This window comes from Acomys russatus, chromosome 16, assembly GCF_903995435.1.
Source record: "Acomys russatus chromosome 16, mAcoRus1.1, whole genome shotgun sequence".
Lineage (NCBI taxonomy): Eukaryota > Metazoa > Chordata > Mammalia > Rodentia > Muridae > Acomys > Acomys russatus.
In genome coordinates, this window is record NC_067152.1 from 16241867 (window position 1) to 16261880 (window position 20014).

Genomic DNA, 20014 nt, shown 5'->3' on the forward strand with positions numbered 1-20014 from the left:
GGGCTCCTTTGCTCAGGGAGAAGCATTAGCTCCACCAGATGCCATCCTCACCTGTGATATGAAAAAACACAGAGTATTTCCAGTGGCGAGGAAGGATGACGGGGCAGTGGTATGCCAAGGTAAGCCTTTGTTCATAAAGCGCCCTGAGTGAGGCAGCGGGCACAGCGGAGAAGCAGCATCTTCCTTTAATAGCTGTGCTACTCCAGCTGACCTTATCCTAGGTGCCAGGAATCTGTCTCTCCAGGGACACTACACTGGTAACAGGTAGTGCTTGCCTTTGGACACACGAGATGAAGGAAAATCCCGACTCTGGACCACTTACTTGGAGATGTTATTGTTTTCACGGATCTTCACATGGCAGAGAATGTTGGGTAACTTTTGGGTTACGAGCACTTTGATCTGATCCACAGAGCTACATAGCTTTAGGTACCCCAGATACAGTCCAGGAGGGAGACGCTGATGACTCCTCTTGTGATAGGAGAGAAGATCCTGGAGGGCAACGTGAGACAAACCGAAAGCAGACAGTCATCCCACAGGGCTCTCTCTAAACCCGGTCTTCCAGGAGGGGGGTGGGGGGGTGGGGGGGTGGCTGTTATGAGTGAAAGGAGCTGCACCCGATGAGGTAGCAAACCTCAGGTTCCTCCGTGAGTAGAGGGGCGGTGGAGGTGGGGTACTGAGGTTACAGCCAGTCTCAGCTGCAGGAAAGTTCCTTCTCCAAATCAGGTAATCAGTCTTTAATATATGTCTTGAATGTTTCTCTTTCTCAGATTTCTGTGCCAAGGGTAAGTTTGTGGGTTATGATAGGGAATAGGTTGCTGCTAGGGGAGGCAGATACTAAATAAAGATAGAATTCACAACATCTGTCCTTGGGGGGGGTTATAGTTTAGCTGTGGAAAAATAAACATTCATCTGTGTAAATGCTGACAACACACATTACTCTTACTTTTAGGATAATTTAGGTAGAAAAGTCCACTTTAAATAAAACGATTCACAATAGAATTTAAGTAGTAAGTGGTTTAAAAAATTTTTATTCTTTATTTCAAAAAATTAGAAATATGAGCACTAAGTGGTTCGCTTAACTTTTTAAAACCATTTTTAGTTATGTTGCATTTGTAATTGCACACTAATTCCAAGAGCGAAGAAAGAATGAGCCGAGCATTTCTTCCTTTGGTTGCTACTTTAAACCCCACTGTATGGTAGCTGATGCCACTTTTCATATTTGACTTTCCCAGTGTCATTATGAAGAAAACAAGTTGAAGAAAAGCATTCCAAATCTTTGTATGCCCCGGTCTTCCCAGCCTTTGAAGTGTTGACACGCAAGTAACGCCCTTACAAACACCTTGTTCATCTTATGCTCTCTTTTTTTTTTTTCGTGTGTACTTCTTAGTTTATTTAGTGAGGCACAAAAAGAACAAACATGGGTCACTACATTCATGAAAGACCAATATGAAGGAAGGGCAAGGTGGCAGCATACACCTTTAATCATAGGACGGCCAGGGCTACAGAAAGAAACCCTGTCTGGAAGAAGTGAAGGGGCGGGGCAAAATCCAACTTGAACCCATCTCTCCTGTGGATCTGATGCTTATCGACGAGACAGGCCTATCCCAGTACGGGGAGGAAGGGCCCAGAGTTCAAGGCCGTTGACACCTGCTTTTCATACATCTGGGGAGATGCTTTGGTTCAAGGTTTGCATTGATGTGGTGTGTAGGCCTGGTTGTACTTAGATGTGTTTGCTTGCTTGTTCTTGAGTCATGAGTGGACTCTATAGAACTAAAAAAGTCACTAAAGAGAACAGAACAAGGATAGAAATTAAAGATCTTGAGGTCAAAGAATATGATGGTGTATGTGTGGTGGGAAATGGTTGTTGTCATCTTATGCTCTTTAATCATTCACCATCCTAATGTGTCTGGATCCTCAATGGTCAATGACTTTGACTGAGTTGATTGGCTCCCCTTATTAATAAGCTTTAAAAACTTCTTTCCTTTCCTTTTTTTTTTTTTTACAAGATTAAGACATTGAATGATTTTGCATTGAATTTGCATTACACTGTCATATGAAAATGTCCCACAGGCTGAATGAATTTGTTAGTATGGCAGGGCACGCCAAGGTGAGAACAAGGGTTTGGCTGAACCGGATTTCGTTTACTGCAACCAGTTCTCAGTGGACTTCGTGGGTTATGACTTTTACCTCTCTGTACAGCTGTAGAAACTCAGGTACCACATGACTGATGTTCTCCCAGGCCCCACTCCCTGTGCTAGCAGACTCAGCTGCCATATAAGCCTTTGGACAATAGAGTTTGGGGAAAAGGTGAAAAGCGACGAGTCAGGTACATGATCATAGGGGAAGGTTTCTGTAGGCTGCTTCTAGGCTGGCTTTCAGGAAGAGCGGGATACTTAAGAGTAAGTTTAAAATGTATCTCCACAAAAAATGACAAGTCAATGAGATGATAGCTATGCTAATCAGATTTAACTATTTTACAATGCACACACATATGAAAGCATCACTTTGTACTCAGCTAATGGTTATAATTATGGCTTTTCAACTAAAAACAATGTTAAGAAACACAAATTGAATTTTAGGAGAGGAAAATCGAGGGAACCAGCTTTTACCACTAAATGTAAGAATTAAGACCAGCGCAGACACTTGAACCTCTACAGAAGAGGAAGGTGGCTTCCTGGATGTATTCTCTCTGATAGAATGAGTCCTCTGAGGACCACTGTCTGCAGTGTTCTCGGTATCATACCCTCTGTCCTGTCCATCACCCTTGGGCTGTCCCACCCTAAAGGGAGCACATGCTGAGATGCCTCCTCCGTGGAGACCAAGAAAGGCAGGAGAGTGAACGACCCATCTCGCTGGACCGGCTTCAGTTTTGTAACAGGGGAACAGAGCCACTGAATGAACTTGGCTGAGACATTTTCCCTTTTCTGTTTTTCTTTTTGCACCACCAGAAGTTAAGTCCAGATCTGCTCCCTTTCCTCTCCCCCACTCACACTCAAGTGCTCTGACACTGAACTACACCCAGCCTTTTTGTCTTCTTCTGGAACTAGACAACAAAAATAGTGATAAGGTTGCTTTTCTTTTAACTGCTTTGTGACAGGAATATTTGCGTGTATATTAGTGTACAATGTGGAGGTCAGTGCTCTAAACAGAATAAGAGAACAGGGACAAGCTAAGGACTGAGAGACAGGCGCATCAACACATACATAAAAATACAAAGTCTAAAATAACTTTCAAAAGGCACTTGGCAAAAAAAAAATGGAAAAAACTTGATATGATGAAAAAAGATTATTATTGATGCAAGGATGGTGAGCCTGAATTTAGTAGTGTTTCTCCTACATCTAATTCCAAACAAATTACAGGGAAGTAGTTGACTAGTAGAGTACGGTCAAGGTTATTGTTTTGGGAAAGTAACAACATCAAAGGATGGTAAATGGTTAATGTGAGAAGGAAAAATGGAAGTGTTCAGATCAGCAGAGTTGGTGACATAGACCCTAGGGGTACAGGCAGATGTGGCTGTGGACCCAGGTCATTATCTTTGAGACCTCATGGAGAACTGAAAAAGTCCCCAAAGACCAGGGAAGGACAAATATGCCTGTCTTTGCAAGAGAAGTAGGGACAACACAGGACATCTCTGGCAATTAAAGACCTTCAAATTATTGATCTTGGGAGGGGGGGATTGGAAGGAACCACCACACAATCAATTTGCAGCTAGTTAGGCAATCCCGAGGCACCGAAGAGCAGTCACTATGGGTTTGCGAAGAGAAAGTCAAATAGACACTTTTCATTTCCAATAGCAACAAAACAGGGGTCCACAGAGCAGCGTGAAGCCTTCACTGTAGTGCACTTCGTGAGCTAACCAGGACAAAAGCAGACTCCTGACCACATTGCTTTAACAAGCCGGATGACTGTGTTGAATATTTGTGGATAATGAAGATGATATGGGAATATTGGACAGATTGAGTGATAGCCCAGTAGGGGCTGGCCCAAAGGGCCAGCATTTTCAGCTCATTTATTGACATCCTGGACAAAGCAAATCAAGAATGTGTGTATCAAATTTGTGGGTCCAAAATTTGATGTGGTTTGGATTTTCTGGAAAATAGCAATAAAGCTATGAATGACCCAGCGCGTTGGAAAAAATACGCCTATCATAATTAGGGTTGAAATGTAATAAGAAAATGTGCTTGTAAAGACTCAAACCCAAGGGTACAAATATAGGATGGGTAAGGGTGTTAGAGAAAAACATGTGGGGGTCAGAACTGACCACGGGTCAAAAGTGAGTTAGGAACATACTGTGGTTACATAAAAACCAACACCACTTTGGGATGGAGTAATTCGCTCTTTCATTCAATTTTTAAAAAGAATGTTACCGAGCACTTACTATGTATTTTTGTGTCTTTACATAGTCATTTATCCTTTATTAGTCAGAATGTTTTTGGAGCCTGAAAAATGAATGGGAAGAGAAAGCTGTCTCATTCACATAATCTAAAGTACTAGAAAGGCCTCTAAGAGCGAACTGAGTGCCTGTCACCTGGGTTAACCTCTAATCTGCATTTCCAGGCCCTCCCTTTCATCATTCCTGTCCCTTTGTGTCCCCTGTCTCTAGACACAATGAATTACCTTTTCTTCCCCAGAATGGTCCCAACTGCTGCCTATGTGTTTTGCTTATGTGGTGCTGAGGATGGAGCCTCAGGCTGGGGCATTGAACTGCATCCTTAGCCTTCTCTTTTACTTGTGTTTCTAGACACAGGCTCAGTAACTTGATGAGGCTGGCTTTGAACTCACTATAACCCAGACTTGTCTTGCACTTGGGATCCTCCTGCCTCAGTCACAGTAACCTTGCACTACCAGGCCTACCTCTTTTACACAGCGCACCACACCTACATGTCAGGGATTTGGCAAGGTTGTTGAGGGCGCTGAGGTAGCTGAACAAGATTTATCTTTTCCTCTGTGGAACTCATGTTCCGGTGTGAGGGAGAAAGCGCTGAGCCAGTTTTTCCTAATCAGCTTAATAACGTCCATATGAAGATTGTGTGAGGCCTGTGTGAACTCAGGGGGTGCTGTCGCTGCCCTTGCCACTCCTGCCTTTTCTCTGTGCTGTGAATTCTCTCAGTTAATCCTCCCCCCCCCACCCCCCCCCCCCCCGGCTCTTTTTTTCTCCATCTGATAAACTTAGTTTCCCCTCATAGCTCAGCCCAATGCCACCTCTTCTGCAATGCCTGATCTTTGCAGGCAGAATTAATAGCTGCTTTGTGTGTGCTCCCATAGTACACTGTTTGTACTGCTATCAGGGTCTGGTTTAATCCTGCCTTCTATTACTTTGATTTGTTTACAAGTCTGTCTCCTTCCCTTGGCTGAACTCCTTGAGAGCAAGGACCTTGACTTACTCACTTGATTTTCCTACAGCTCCTAAAAGAGGGCCCGGCACCTAGCTGATGTTGAAAAAACAAGGTTGTGAAAAGCAGGGGTGGGTTAGGTCTGGGCCTGAGTCTTGCTGATATGGGGTCTGAGAATCCTCCACCCAGTCCATCCTCATTGGTCAGTTGTCATAAGAGCCTGCTAAAGGAACACTAGGCAACTGCTTTTCCAGTAAGCATAGGACTTTTATTTTGCCGGGCAAGGCATGGAAGCCAATTGTGTAGGAGGGCAGGGGTCACAAAGGAGTGGCTAATGGTGGCCCTGGGTCTAGGACCAATTGACCAGAAAGTATCTAAATTTTCTGAATTGCTTTTTTTGGGGGGGGGCTTTTTAGAAATAAAGGAATTTTACTCTAAATTCCACATTTCCTTTTAAAAAGTGGAAAATGTTTGACCATGGAAGCATGTTTGTATACCAGGTGGCCCGGGGCTGACTGGGGGCTGCCCCCTTCCTATGGAAGGATGGCTGTAAACTAGTGTCATCTCTATTACGTCTGCCATTTCTTCTTTTAAATTGAGGCATAACTCAAAAACTTCATCTTCATAAAGCGCTCGACTCATTGGTGTTGAACATATTGAGAATGCTGTGCAGCTGTCAGTTCTAACATTCAGACCCTTTTAATTATTCCAGAAAGAAGCTTCATGTCCTTTATCATTATGGAAGAGGTAATACGCACTGGGCACCTAGCAGTGACCTAAAGAAAGGAAGCAGAAAGCAAAGGTGGTCGAGTTTCCTTAGGAAAGCCTGTGAAGAAAGGAGACAGAGTGCACGTAGCAATTCACTCTGTGGGATGGGAAGGGCTCCAAGCTGGGTACCGGGATGTGGGTCTTCCATCTTCTCTCATGTTTTGGATAATATGACATTGGCACATTATTTCCTTGAAATGTATATCTTCATATGTGGCCTGGACACAGAATTATTTTGCCATTTTGGGAAGCCTGGGACTTGAGAAGGATGGGAATTCGAGGAGTTGGATGTTGGAGTTTCCCAGGGGCCCCAGGGATTAGTAAATTGTGGGATAAGATTTTGTTGAAGCCCTCACCTGTTTTGTATATCCAGTTGTGAATTATATACTTTTTGCATGGTGTTTCTTACTTGTTATGAAAGTGTAGATGAGATGGTAAAATGCCTCAAGGGATGACCAGTAGCAGAGGTCTCCCCAGGAAAGCAGAGGAGCTGGATTGGAAGTGATCTGAGGGGAACCTAGGATTGCTTGTGTTATCTTAAATGGAGATGTGATAAAAAAAAAATCATGAACATTTATTGTGCTCATTACTGTCCTGATGTTTATATGCTAGTTCACCTCATCTTTGTCAGAGTCCTGCAAGGTAGAGTTTTTCTGCAGAAAAGGAGACAAGGGGTTGAAGAATAACTCCCTCTGGCTGCACAGCTGATGGGCCTGGAATAGGAATGTTACCCAGTCACCCTAGTTTCAAAGGGATACCCTAGAGTGTGTTGTGAGGTGCCAGGAAGAAGCCAAAACTTCCCCTGGGATGCCTTATATCCCTAGCCTCTTTCAGAGAAGAGAGTGTGGCTTGCCCTTGGGACGTGTCCAGCCATCTTTGGGCCATCAAGGTCTAGCTCAGCCATCGTGTTGAGTTGGTGAAGCCAACTCCTGATAGAATTGCGTCTCCAGTCTTCAGTGTTTGCCTACTAACCCTAAGAGTATTATTCTCTGTTTCCTGTCCAGCATAAGACCTGCATGGGAGGTGAGAGAGAAAAGGTGGGGGGGGGAGAAGGGAGGGGGTGGGTGGGAATGACATCAAGCAGGAATGCTCCAGTCAGTGGGGGGGAATTTTCCACTTGGATCTGTGTGGAAACCTGATCCCGCCTCTATTTTTGGTCTCCTTCTCTAACAAGCTTTCAGCAGATTGGAATTTTTCTGCACCTGTAACACATTTTTAATGTAATAAGTCTCGGAGAAACCAGGTATTATATCATGCTGGGGCCTGTGTTTCTAGGAGCAAAGGTAGCCCAGACCCCAGTTTATCCCTATAGGGGATTAGTGTATTAGTCACCCTGTAAAACTAAATTTATTATGATTTCTTAAATGTTTCTTTTAGCACTTGCTTATAAAAGGTGAAGAGAGGAGCCATGAGTGTGTCTGTGTTCCCTGCCCCCACCCTCTTCACACATGCACGTACACTCTGTCAATTTCCCATGAACCCAAATCCAGAGCTATTGGCCTTGACCGCTTAAATTGCCTTTGTCGTGTTGGACTTTGTGATGGTTTGGATGAGGACAAGTAGTGAACCAGGCTCATTCTTGCACTCGACACCTCTTAGGAGTGAAAGTGAATAAGGTATTTGAGGTGAACATGAATAGCTCCTGTGGCTGAGGTTGGGTTTGTCTGTGTGGAACAGGGCTCTTCCTTCCTGGCTGGTCAGAACGGACTCATTTGTAGATGCACTCCCACCTCCAGTGCAGATGTTTTCCACAGCTTTTCTACCTAATTGGTGAGTTCTATACAATCAGTGGGTTTTTTTTAAAAAGAAAAAAGAAAGAAAGAAAACGAAGCAGCTTGAAGTCCATGTCAGATATGAGACTGTGAATTCTGGTTTAGATTCTGATGATTAGTGGGAGCTCTTATCTCTCACCCTTCACTAAAACCCTAAGTTAGTTTTTACTCTCCAGTCTCCCCGTAATACCACAGCATGTGATTGACAGCTGAAGGAGGGAGCCTCCCTGCATCAGGCGTATGAGCTGAACTCTGAGTTTTGGCACTTTGTTGCTGTTGTGTCTAGGGCCACATTCTGTGCCTTGTAGCACCCGGAGGCTAATGCAGTTTCTGGTCCTTTCTTTCAGAAAAAGAATATAGGGCTGGGCAGATGGCTGAGCAGGTAAAGGTGCTCACCTTCCAGCCTCATGACCTGAGTTTGATCCTGGGATGCACAAGCTAGAAGGAGACAGCTGCTCCTTGAAAATTGCCCTTTGACCTCCACATGTACACTGTGGCACACCCCCTCTCTCCAATAAAGGAATGCTACAAAAAATTACGAACTTTTAAATGTTAATTGCTGGGGCGCTGTGGGCCTTAAAAAAGGCTTGTGCAAATGAAGGGCTTAATGAGGCCAAAGCTTCATTAGCCTCCCCCAGTCAACCTCTGTGTGCTGCCCTTAACTTCTTTGAGCCCCAATTAGCTCATTCTTAAAATGTATTTAGTTTTACCTTGCTGTCCTAAGAGAGTGTTATGAATAACAAGCAAGAGTAGATATATATGTGTGGGCCTGTACTGTCACACTCCATCCTGGTACTGAGTTAATGTGTGTGACATCCCTGCAGACTCCCTACTTGATTGCCTCAGTTCTCCTCACTGGTTCATCAGTGTTAAGGTTTGAATCTGAATTGTACCTCCTAAATTTCATATTTTGATTGCTTATTCCCCCAACTGGTAGAATCTCGGAGGGCTACGGCACCTTCAGGAGACAGGACCTGGCTGGTGGAAGTAGCTACAGGAGGGTCTCACCTAAGCCCTAGTTCCATCTACTCATGGTTTCCTGATCTGTGACAATATGAACAGCTGTTGCTTCAGGCTCCTTTCACCATAGCCGAGTCAGTGTGCCATGCATTTCTTGTTGTGATGGACTATGGCACTCTTAAATTGTGAGCCAAAATAAACCTTCCCCCTTGTATTGTTTCTCTGGGTGATATCTGGTCATAGTGATGTGAAAGTTACCAGTATAATCGTCAGGCCATTTTCAGAGTGTCCACTCTTAGGATTGCTGGATCAGTTCTCTATGCAGACCAATATCAGTGACCATAAGCCAAGCATCATTCCTATGTGTAGAATTTGATCAGTGGCACATCTCAAGACTCTACTGCATCACCACTTATGTGACCAGCTCTTGGTATGTTGTACTGGAGCTGCCATAAACATATCAGAATCACAAAGATCAGGAAGCTGAAAAAAATCCTACATACCTGGATGGTTATTAGTAAAATATCTAAGGCTGTTGGCTCCTCGGGTGTTGACAGAGACTTCCTCTGGCTTTGCAGTTTTGAGATCTGCATCCATTTGCCATTAAAAAAAGAATAAAGCATCTCCACTTCTCTGATGGTGACGATGAGGATGTTGCCATGACGATCTTTAATGGGTTCATAGTAGAGTCTTCCCAAGTTGTGCGTTCCAAGTAAGTTCTAGAAAGCAACAGATTGCTGGTAGCTCAGTTGATATTGTAAAACAGAGCAGGAAAACCACAACAAAAGACACTGAACAACTGCCGGATTTCTGAGGAGCTGTTTGCTTTTTTTTTTTTTTTTTTTTTCAAACTTAGACCTAGCGTAGGTGGCATTACAGAAATGTGCTTAACAGAGAGCTCAAAGAAAACTCTTCACTGTGAGCCTGAAAAGATTATAGTGAGAGGCACAGATGTTATATTTTTTAAGCAAATTCAATATCTGTAAATATCTTTTGCCCACAGAGGCACACCAGCACGTAAGCCTCAGAGACCAGCACTTGAAGAGAATCCCAGATGTTTTAAAGAAAAATGTCTGACATTTCAAGTATGCTACTTGTGGAGTTTTCAAGAGATCTCCAGCAAGCTAGCATGAGGTGGGGTTGTTTAAAATGAAGATGTGAATTGACAATGCAGCACATTGTACAGAGGTCCCCAGACGACTGCGCAGTACCTGCCAGGCTCTTTAATCAGGATTGGCCTGGTTTGACTTATCTGCATCTCAGGGTGTTCTGCCTACTGGAAGCTTTGTTGAAATTGCTGATAGACTTTGTCAACAGAGGTGGACAATACTTTTAGAAAAGTGGGAAAAGGAGGGTGCTACATAAAATACGAAGTGCTGAGGGTGGGTTATTAAACTAAACAGGAACTGTGCAAATCTCAAGGGGGGTGACCGTCTTTAGACAAGAGTTCTAGATGATTAGGATCAAGCCCCAGATAAGCCACTGCAGAGTTCCTAACTAGCTAGTGTGTGTGTGTGTGTGTGTGTGTGTGTGTGTGTGTGTGTGTGTGTTGGGTGAACACACATGTAGAAGATGTGATGACGTGTTAATGTGGGAGCTGATGTAGACCTGGAATTTGTAAAAAATGACAAGATTGACCTAAAATTAAATGAGCCAGCTGGCCAATTTTCAAATGTCAGACCACGGACTATTTCCTCATAGATAGGAACTGTGTTTTAAGCCTTGTATGTTTCTTCATGAAGATTAGACACAGAATGTCTAAGGAGTTTCATAAATAATTACTGACAAAATTTATTTTTTAAGCAGCCTAATTATTCTGATTTGTCTTCTCTAACAATTACTTACATGTCATTAAAAATAAAGCCTCTTTGGTAAATTCTTAGTCCACATCCACACAGCCCTACAGTTCTATTATAACTATTTTACTAAATAAGCAGTGTTTTGCTGGCAAACTGCCATACCAAAACAAACAAAAGGACAAGGAGTGGGGTGGCTGGTTTGCAATAAGTGACAGTCTCCATAGTGTACTCCACTCCAAGGTACCTTGGGCATAACAATAAGCCTTCAAAATTTCTGAATACTTAGCAGTTGGGTTTCCTAGCCAGTGATGAGTTGGTTTTGGCACGCCACAGCTGTTAAGGCTTCACTCACACAGGTGTTGAGTTTCAGGGCTGGTCACCATTCACTAACTATTAGGCTGTTTACTCTCTCTAGTCCTGAGCGTCACCATCCTAAATGAAAGATCCTTACAGTTTAGGCATCACTTTGGCTAATCCTTACCTCACAGAGTGCTCAGGAGATTAAATCAAGCAACACGGGAAAATGTGTTCCACAAACTGTCAAGCCTGCTACCCTGTTGAAAATGGGATTTTACAAATCTGCTGTAGTTGGAATCTCTTCCTGGTCTCCAGTTATAGTTTCTAGATCCATCCCAGTTCCACATTCTCTGGGAAGACTGTTTTTTTTAAACTTGGTTAAGGTTTGAACATGGAATAGCCCCCAACAGGCTCATTGTGGGGTGACTGAATCATGATGACTCTGATCTAAGCAGTGGATTCTTCCGTCGAGAGATTCATAATTTGAAACCGTTTCTGGAGGTGATGAAAACTAGGAAAGGAGGCCTGGTGGGGAAAGCAGGAGCTGAAAGCATGCCTCTGAAGGGTGTATCGTGTCCCTAGCCGCTCAGGTGTTTTGTGTTTTCTGGCCACTCTGAGACAGACAGCCCCTTTGCACGTGCACACTGCCATGCCATTCTGTCTTGCCTCAGGCGTCAAGCAGCAGATCAGCTGAACTGGGCTCACACCTCTGAAACTGTGGGGGCAGAACGATCTTTTTTATTTATTTATTATTTATTACTCATTTATTGATTTTAAAAAATATAACAAAATAATATATAGAAAGATAAAACAAAAAAAAAAATCCCATCTATGTTGGAAAAGATAAACCAATAGCAGAAAAAGAGCCCAAGAAAACACATAAGAGTTAGAGACTCACTTGTTTGTACATTTAAAAAATCTCATTAAAAAAAAACCGGAAGCCATAGCATATATGGAGAGGACCTGGTGCAGATCCATGCAGGCCCTGTGCGGGCTGCCTCAGTCTCTGTGAGTCCATATGAGCTTTACTCATGGCCATTTATAGGACCTTGCATTTTTGGTATCCTCTAGCCCCTCTGGCTCTTATTTTTTGTTTCCTCTTCCAAGGGGGTCACTGGGCTCTAAGGGGAGGGATTTGGTGGAGTCTTTCCATTTAGAGCTGAGTGTTCTAAGATCTCTTTCTCTCTCTGCATAATGCCTGGCTGCGGGCTCTAGAATGAGAACAATGATCTTTAAATTGTTCCTTTCAGGTATGTCGGAGTGATGAAAGCTGTCCGCATTATCTCAGGTGGGATCCACCATCCTCTTGGGTATTTTCCTACCATCTCGTGTGCAAAGTTCTTAGTATGTGTCTGCCTGTACTACATGTGACTGAAGCACCTGTTCAGAGGCATGGGTCCTTCCATCTATGTCTCGAGGTCCTCTGCCCGGTGCATGGGAAGAACTCAATGAAAGTTGAATTACCACTCCTTTTCTTTAACACGTCACACATAGTTCACAATGCAATAACACCGGAGTGCCATAGTTATGAATAAAACCAACTCTTGATGGCTTACCGTCATCCGTCCCTCCCTCTCTCTCTCCCTCCCTCCCTCTGTCCCTCTGTCCTCCTCTTCCTCCTCTTCTTTCTTTCTTTCTTTCTTTCTTTCTTTCTTTCTCTCTTTCGAAGTCTCACTATGTAGCTCTTGCTGGCCTAGAACTTGCTACATAGACCAAGCTGGTCTTGAACTTAGAGGCAGGCCTACAACTGCCTCCTTAGTGCTGTGATTAAGCAAGTATGCTACCATATCCAGCTGCCTAAGTTTCTGATAGGTTGATTAAGAAAGGACTAAAAGTTGTCCTGGTATTCTTTCTCCATTTAAAAATGCTTTGTGGGAAGGGGGGAGTGGCTCCTTTGGGCCTAAAGGAGAAACAGATCATGGTAATAGCTCTCGTGCTGCATTAGGCAGCTCTGGATCCTGATGCTCCTGTTGTTGACCCCGAAGGAGACCCATATGATGGTTAGCAGGAGTACATCTAGGTCACAGCCAGAAGACCTCCATGACTAGCAATCGGCAGTAGCATGGAGGCACATCCTTAGGACCATGTTCAGTTTGAGATGCCATGAAGAGTTAAGAAAGTCCAGAAGGGACCAAAAAAAGTAAAAATTGGGATTTTTTTTTTCTGCTTGAAAAAAATAAGAAAGAACAGTATCAACTGTTGTTGTCCCATTGGTGCTCGTTAAGAACTGTGGAGGAGGACTGTCTAATGTAAAACAACCTGCACTGCCTTTTCAGGAGAAGTATTGTAGATTGCTCTCAGTTTGGAGGGGGAAGCCTCCTAGGAAGGAGTCATCCTGAGATTCTCCAGAGAGAGTGAGCATTGTGGAGGCTTGCTCACTTAGAGACTTTTTCATCTTGATTTTTTCTCATCCAAAATATTGATACTTTTTGCTTAGATAATTTTAATTAAGCAACACTTCACTTTCTTTTCAAATAAAATATAAAGCTACACCTACCCGCCCTCCCCCCTTTTAAGACAGGATTTCTCTTTGTAGCCCTAGCTGTCCTAGAGCTCTCTGTAGACAAGGGAACTCAGAAATCTGCCTTCCTCTGCCTCTCAAGTGCTGGCTTTAAAAAAAAGAAATGTGTGCCACGTCCAGCTAAAGCTACTTCTAAATGGGGTTCAAATAATGCAGATTAGAGTTCCACTCCTTTCTTTATACTGTGATGTATGTAAACTTCTTCAGTGTGTAAATTATCACACAGTAATATGCTAAAGCAGTGGGAGCTGCTCACATACAGTCTTGAATCCACAGTCTGCTACTTCCTATTTGTGTGACCTTGGGCATAAATTGACACTTCTAAACCTCAGATTTATCTTTTGTTAAATGAATATCAGTAATACTAAATTCTCATTAAATTGTGTAATACTAAATTCTCATTAAAAGAGTGGATGAGATAAAGTTTGGGAAGCACTTAATCTAGCCTGTTAAATAAATGAAAGCAGTTGGTTCCGTAACATTGTTATATATTCAGAGGGGAGCTTACTGCGCGGAATAAATAAGAAAACAAGGAGTAACTTGCACAACAGTTGGCATGTACTATGACAGAGGGTAAGTCATTAAACCAGTGTGCTGTGGATATTGATGAGCCAAATTGTCATTAAGGCCCTGTGTTCTATGACAAAATATCTGGGCCACTGTTGAGGGAGTCTAAGATCGGGAATGCCATGGCCTGCACCTTCTAGATTGGTCGCTCTGGCAGAAATGCAGGGAGTGGGTTGGAGAATGTTCAGAGTGGAAGAGAAGTCGTAGTTTTGGGAAACTTCTGATGTAAGTCAGTAGTAAGTCTATTGCAGTAAGGCTGGAAAGAAGAGGGGAATGAAATACCATATGCTTCAGGCAAGCCAATGGGGTTTAAGGATATTTGATGCCGTTCATTTATAATTTCCTCAAGAACATTGTCAAATAAACTTTGATTAGTAAAGTAACCGAAAATGCTATTTTCCACTTATTCGCTTGAAAAATTTTTCTCCACCTTACTTTCCTCTTTTAAAAAAGGTATTCTCAGACATTTTCATTCTAGAGAGCATTATGTGAAGAACATAAGACAGATGAAGATAGAACGTGCTGGTTAAGCAGGCAGCAGTGTGATGGAGGGGAGAACATGGAGCAGGGCTCGGGCTCTGTGGAGGGCACTGGGAGCATGGGCGTTTTATTGGGAATTATGAGGCTGTCTCTGGTTACTGTGATGGCTGGCAGAGGGATCTTGGTAGTAGCTTTCTGAGAGTTGCTTCTGTGGCTTCTTGTCCCTTTGACTAGATAGATTTCCCTCAAGTGAGACTTTTGGGGTATATGGGGTTGGACTGACAAACACTCTTAGTTACACAAGACCTAGAATGAGATTCTACCATGTGTCAGACATTAACGTTATGGTGATAGCCAGGACAGACAAACAACCTTTGAACTCAGGCTCTCACAGACTAAGCAGGCCACTAGGGCTATCACTCCAGTCTGAGACGAGTGTTCTAAAGTAAAGATAGAAGACAGATGTGATTCAGAGCATGCATAGAGGAGCAAGCCGGAAGGCCGAGTCTGCAAACTGCTGGAAAAGGGCAGAAGAAAGACAATGAGGTAATCATGTGTTCTCAATGAAGGCTACAAGGTACTGTGGGAGAGACTGACCTAATTGGGAGCTCAGAGAAAGGCTCTCTGATAAAGTATAAACGTTAAGCTGAGACCTAAAGGGCATGTAGGAATTAGCAAGGCAAAGAAGAGGATTCTAAACAGAAAATGGCGAGCAAGTTAGCAGAAGAGACTGACAAAGGCAGACTAGAAAGCCTGAGAAAATCAGGAGAGGGTGGCATTACGGAAGCCAAAGAATGTGCCAGTTTCAAAAAGCAGAGCGGGGCCAGGCGGCTCAAATTCTGCGAGGTGTCAGTCTCCACTCACAAGTGTCCTTTGGATTTAGTGATGGTGAAGACATTGGCAGGGATGGAGAAAAGTCGCACATGGACCTGTTACACAACCGGGGATTCTCTTAAAGAACACAAAATTAGGTGTAAAAGTGGATATTTATTTAGAACAAGAAAAGAAACGCTCACTCTCTCTTTCCTCCTCCTGCCAATACTGGAATTTTGATCCCTCTTTCTTCCTGAAGTTTCTTTAGGTTGTTTCTCAGAAATACTACTTGATTGTAACCCCACCTTCCCTTCTACCCTCCCCCCAAACCTCCTGGAACTCCCACACTTTCAGCTCCATCTTGCAGATGAAGAGCCCCACAGATCAGCTTGTACTGCTGACTGGTGTTCTGACAGCACAGTGTTATAGGCATGCTAGTAGAGCTGATGGGGGAAGTGGAGAAGAGGGGCACAAGTAAGTCTTTCAGGAGAGTTAGTGTGACAAGTGGAAAGTGAGTATTTGGGAGCTGAAGGGGTGTGTGAGGGCACTTTAGGCATGAGGGTCACTTAAAGCTAAGTTTTGTTTGTTTTTTGTTTTTCAAGACAGGGTTTCTCTGTGTAGCCTTGGCTGGCCTGGACTTACTTTGTAGATCAGGCTGGCCTTGAACTCACAGAGATCTGCCCACCTCTGCCTCCTTAAGTGCTGGGATTACAGGTGTACATCTCCATGCCTGGCTTTTTTTTTAAAATTCTGTAAGCTTGGTCATAATATGGGTCCCCTAACAATTGGAGCAGGGGTCATCTCAGACTCTTTTGCCTGCCTTTGGAACCCTAACCATGCCTCCCCCCCTCCACTGGACTGTCTTGTCTGGCCTCAGTGGGAGAGGATATACTTAGTCTTGCTGTGACCTGATATGCCAGGGTGGGTTGGTACTCATGGTGGGGGGGGGGCTCCCCTTCTCCTTAGAGAAGCAGAAGTGGATATGGGGAGAAGAAGGTGTGAGGGTGGGACTGGGAGAAGAGGAGAGGGGTGCTTCGATCAGAATGTAAAGAGAATAAATAAATAAATGGAAAACTATTCTTTATTATTGTTAACCACATATATGTGTCCATGTGAGAGTTTGCGCACACAAATGCAGCGCCCATGGGAAGCAGAGGTGATGGGTTCAGCTGCACCTGGAGTTATAGGTGGCTATGGGCCACTGAGATAAGTGTTTGAAAATGAGGACGGAGGAGATGAGGTTCAGAGCATCTTTGGTTGGAAGGCTGAGGCCCTATGAATTGTAGGAACAGGGGAGAAAAGACCGAGGCCTGGGCAGGTTTTGAAAATCTAGTGGTGGAAAACCGCTTCCATCTCTTAAGAGAACTAGTGAGATCATCACCTGTTGTCAGGATGGAGCATGTGGGGAATAGAAGGGAACGTGGGAGAATGAGGAAGTTACCTTAAACAGTTCTTTATAGCACGAGAAAGCAAGTTGCTACAGAAATGCAGCGGGATCACCAGATAGTGTCCCAGGTGAGAACTGTGGTTGTGTGCATTGTAGAAAAAAGAATCAGTCTTCTTTATGTGTATGGTTTGTTTGTTTATTTTGTTTTTCAGAAACCCAGGAGAAATTACTTTAGTGTAGACATGTTGAGTTGGTTGGGGCTTACATACTTTTTTCTAGAGAAAAATCAAGGAGTGATTGTCATGTACCAAGGAATCTCAGCTTGATAAAGAGGGAAATAGTCTCAAAAGATGGTGGGATCAGAAGTTCGCATTGGGGAGTGAGGAAATCCAAGAGTGTTGTGCTCGGGGTCACACTGACCATCATGGACTCTCTCAGCATCTGACTATACTGGCTAGCCACATCCTGTCCTTCTCAGCTTGCCGACAGCACACGGAAGTGTTTCAAGACCCCAATAGACACATGACAAAAATTTTTGCTTGAAATTCTGTGGTGGGTCCTACTATGTTCAGGCATATCCCAGCTGGACTGTGGGCTAGTAAAGGGGCTGAATTTCTCAGATATGTTCTTTGTCTTAAAGGAAAAAAAAAACAGTTTGGAAGATGGGTGGCTTAGTGATGACAGGGGTGCTCTGAATGTAGCCCTGACCTGATGGTCTAGGTCGATGAACTTCATTTCAAGTCGTAGGGGGAGATTCTCATTCACGAGTGAGTTGTAATGAAGAACACTGCTAAGATCGGTGAAGACGATGAGAGAGGAGGCAGCTAAAGCTGTGCATTGGAGTGTAGCAAGGGGCAGGAGGGGTAAATGTAGCCTTTCCTGGCGACATGGTTATTGTTATGAGTTGTTATTATCGCAGAGATTCAAAAGGAGGAATTTTTTTTTTGCAATTGTAGCTAGGGGTGGAGCTGGAGGATTTTTAGGAACTCTTCTTCATACCATGGTTGGTGTGGGCCTGCTAGCTCACTAAATTTCTAGAGATTTTAAGAGACAGCTCTGTAAGTACGGTCACATCCCTGATGGAGGCTCAAGGTTCTTTTAAGGCCCCCAGCTTCATAACATACACAGGCTTTTCAGAAACAGCACAGCCGGAAGCTGCCCTAAACCCCTGCTGCTCTCTGCTCCCTTCCACACCCTCCAACAGAAGAGCATGGCTCCTCCAGTCGCTGGCCAAAGTCCCTTGTTCTACAGGTGATGACAATGAGCCCTTGGAGAAACCCTGTGTTGACTATTATCAGATGGAGAACTCTTGGTTTAGGATTCCATACCGAAGTGCGCCATGAGTAGGCACAGAGATCAACTTGTCCAAGAAACCTTCCTGTGGCCAGAGATCTGAAAGAGAAGGGAGCCCCCTTCTCCTTTTCAGGTAGGATTGGTATATGAGTACTTCAAGTTTGAAGACACTTTCCAGAGCCCAAGCCCGGTCCCTCACCTGTAGCTGGGCTGTGGCAGCGAGCATCTTCTGGCGAGTTTGCAACACTGTGGATGAGGACATGGAGATAGGCACGCTTTGCCTTAGCCACCTGATGTCTTCCCACATACAAGACAGCTGCAAAAGAAGTCACGAGGTCACATCATCCTCCGAGCCAGTGAGTGATTTAGGTTGTGGCATCAAAGCAAAGCATGGAGAAGGAAACCTGACCCCCCCTGCCCCCTCCCCGATATTTGTTCTCCAGTCCATTTTCAGATACACACGAAACAACTTTTTGATCTCTGTCCAATTGGAAAAAGATCTGAATGCTAATGAAACAGTCAGATCTACATTTTAGTCTTTGCCAAATGATCCCATAACTCTGAACAGTGGAGACACAATCTGACAGGATGCACGCTTCTTTGCTTTGAAAATGTAGTGGAGACACTACTTTGGCCTTTAAAAAAAAAAACAAAACAATAACAGCATGGGCCATACTGGGGCTGGAAGGGATCTTTGAGATAATTTACTCCCATCCCCAAACTTTGATCGTGAGAGACCCCCTCAACTAAAGTTTCAGAGATTTATGTGTGTTAACCCGGGTGCAAAGTAGGGGAAAAAATGAAATGAGAACTCAGTGTACCTTCGTGAACCACAGAAAATCTTGTGTAATAGAGCTGGTGTGAGAGTCGTCTATTTCGACAATTGGTATTTGATCTTCATTTGTGACTAACATATTGTCTTTATAATAAAATATGACGGCTATGTAGAGTCCTCTGCAAAGAAAAAGAGAAAGAAAAGAGAAAGAAAAGAGAAATCTTCAACTATTTACTTTACCAAACTTGAGTCTTAGGAAATTATATATATATATATATATATATCACATATATGTATTTAATTAAATATATTGTTTTATATATACATATACGATTAAATATATGTATATAATTATATATACACATAAAAGTAGTTTTAGACATTTTGTAAGCTGAATTGAAACTACATCTAGAAACATTTTTGCCATGTATCACAAATTTACTGGTTAGAACTTAGAGATTTGTATCTTGACCAAATTCTCAGGAGAATTCATTCCTCTAATAAAAAGTTCCACTTAGAACTCAAGTTAGTTTATTCCTGAGACATTTAGACTTCCTAGACAAAGTGTTTAGGACCCACCGTTTCAAGGTCTTCACAAACTTGTTTGAGGAATGAAATAGGTGCTTTAGGCTCCTTGACACCGACTGCTTTCGGCCCGTGGTTTGCAACTTTGAACTTTCTGCAATGTAGAAAGAAGATGCCGTGCAAATTCCATCTGATGGATCAACATTCTCGTGTTTTCTTCCTACCTCTTGGCCTTCCTTTATCCTTGTGGTGTTACTTACCAGTTTCATACAGGGGTCCAACGTACAGTTTCTTTAGAAACTTGTGTTTATTGAGGTGCCAGTTACTATGGCCTGACTTGGAAATGCCCCTCATAGGCTCATGCTCTGAATGTTTGGTTTCTAGTTAATGGAGTTGGTGAGAGTGTTGGAGGTCTGGAGACTTTGGGAGGTAAGGCCTGGCTGGTGAAGGTAGATTGCTGGGGTTTGGCCCTTGCGTCGGGGGAGGGAGGTGTGCCCACTGGTGCATTGTCCATTCTGTTCTCTTAGCTGTGCACCATGCTTCCATGGTAGGAGCACTTCACCATGCTCTCCTCACTGGTGGTGTGAAACGATAAGATTCAACAAACCCTTCCTCTTTTAAGTCGTTTTCTGCCTAGTGTTTTGTCAACACTGTGGAAAAGTAACTAATAACCCAGTAGTTGACTCATTCAGTGAACAGTTCTTCACAATGTTGGGGGTGAGCA

The 20014-nt window shown here is 43.5% G+C and overlaps 1 protein-coding gene across 1 annotated transcript in view; it reads right to left on the reverse strand.

Annotated features, from left to right (window-relative positions):
• Window positions 1–20014, reverse strand: part of Ankfn1 (ankyrin repeat and fibronectin type III domain containing 1) — a 387857-nt gene that overhangs the window by 37949 nt on the left and 329894 nt on the right. Inside the window, exons 11-15 of the mRNA XM_051158275.1 lie at window positions 19345–19444; window positions 18812–18944; window positions 18190–18306; window positions 9337–9552; window positions 323–489 (exon numbers count right to left, since the gene is read on the reverse strand). Of these exons, the coding sequence (XP_051014232.1) occupies window positions 323–489; window positions 9337–9552; window positions 18190–18306; window positions 18812–18944; window positions 19345–19444 (733 nt within the window). The remainder of the gene's footprint in view (window positions 1–322; window positions 490–9336; window positions 9553–18189; window positions 18307–18811; window positions 18945–19344; window positions 19445–20014) is intronic.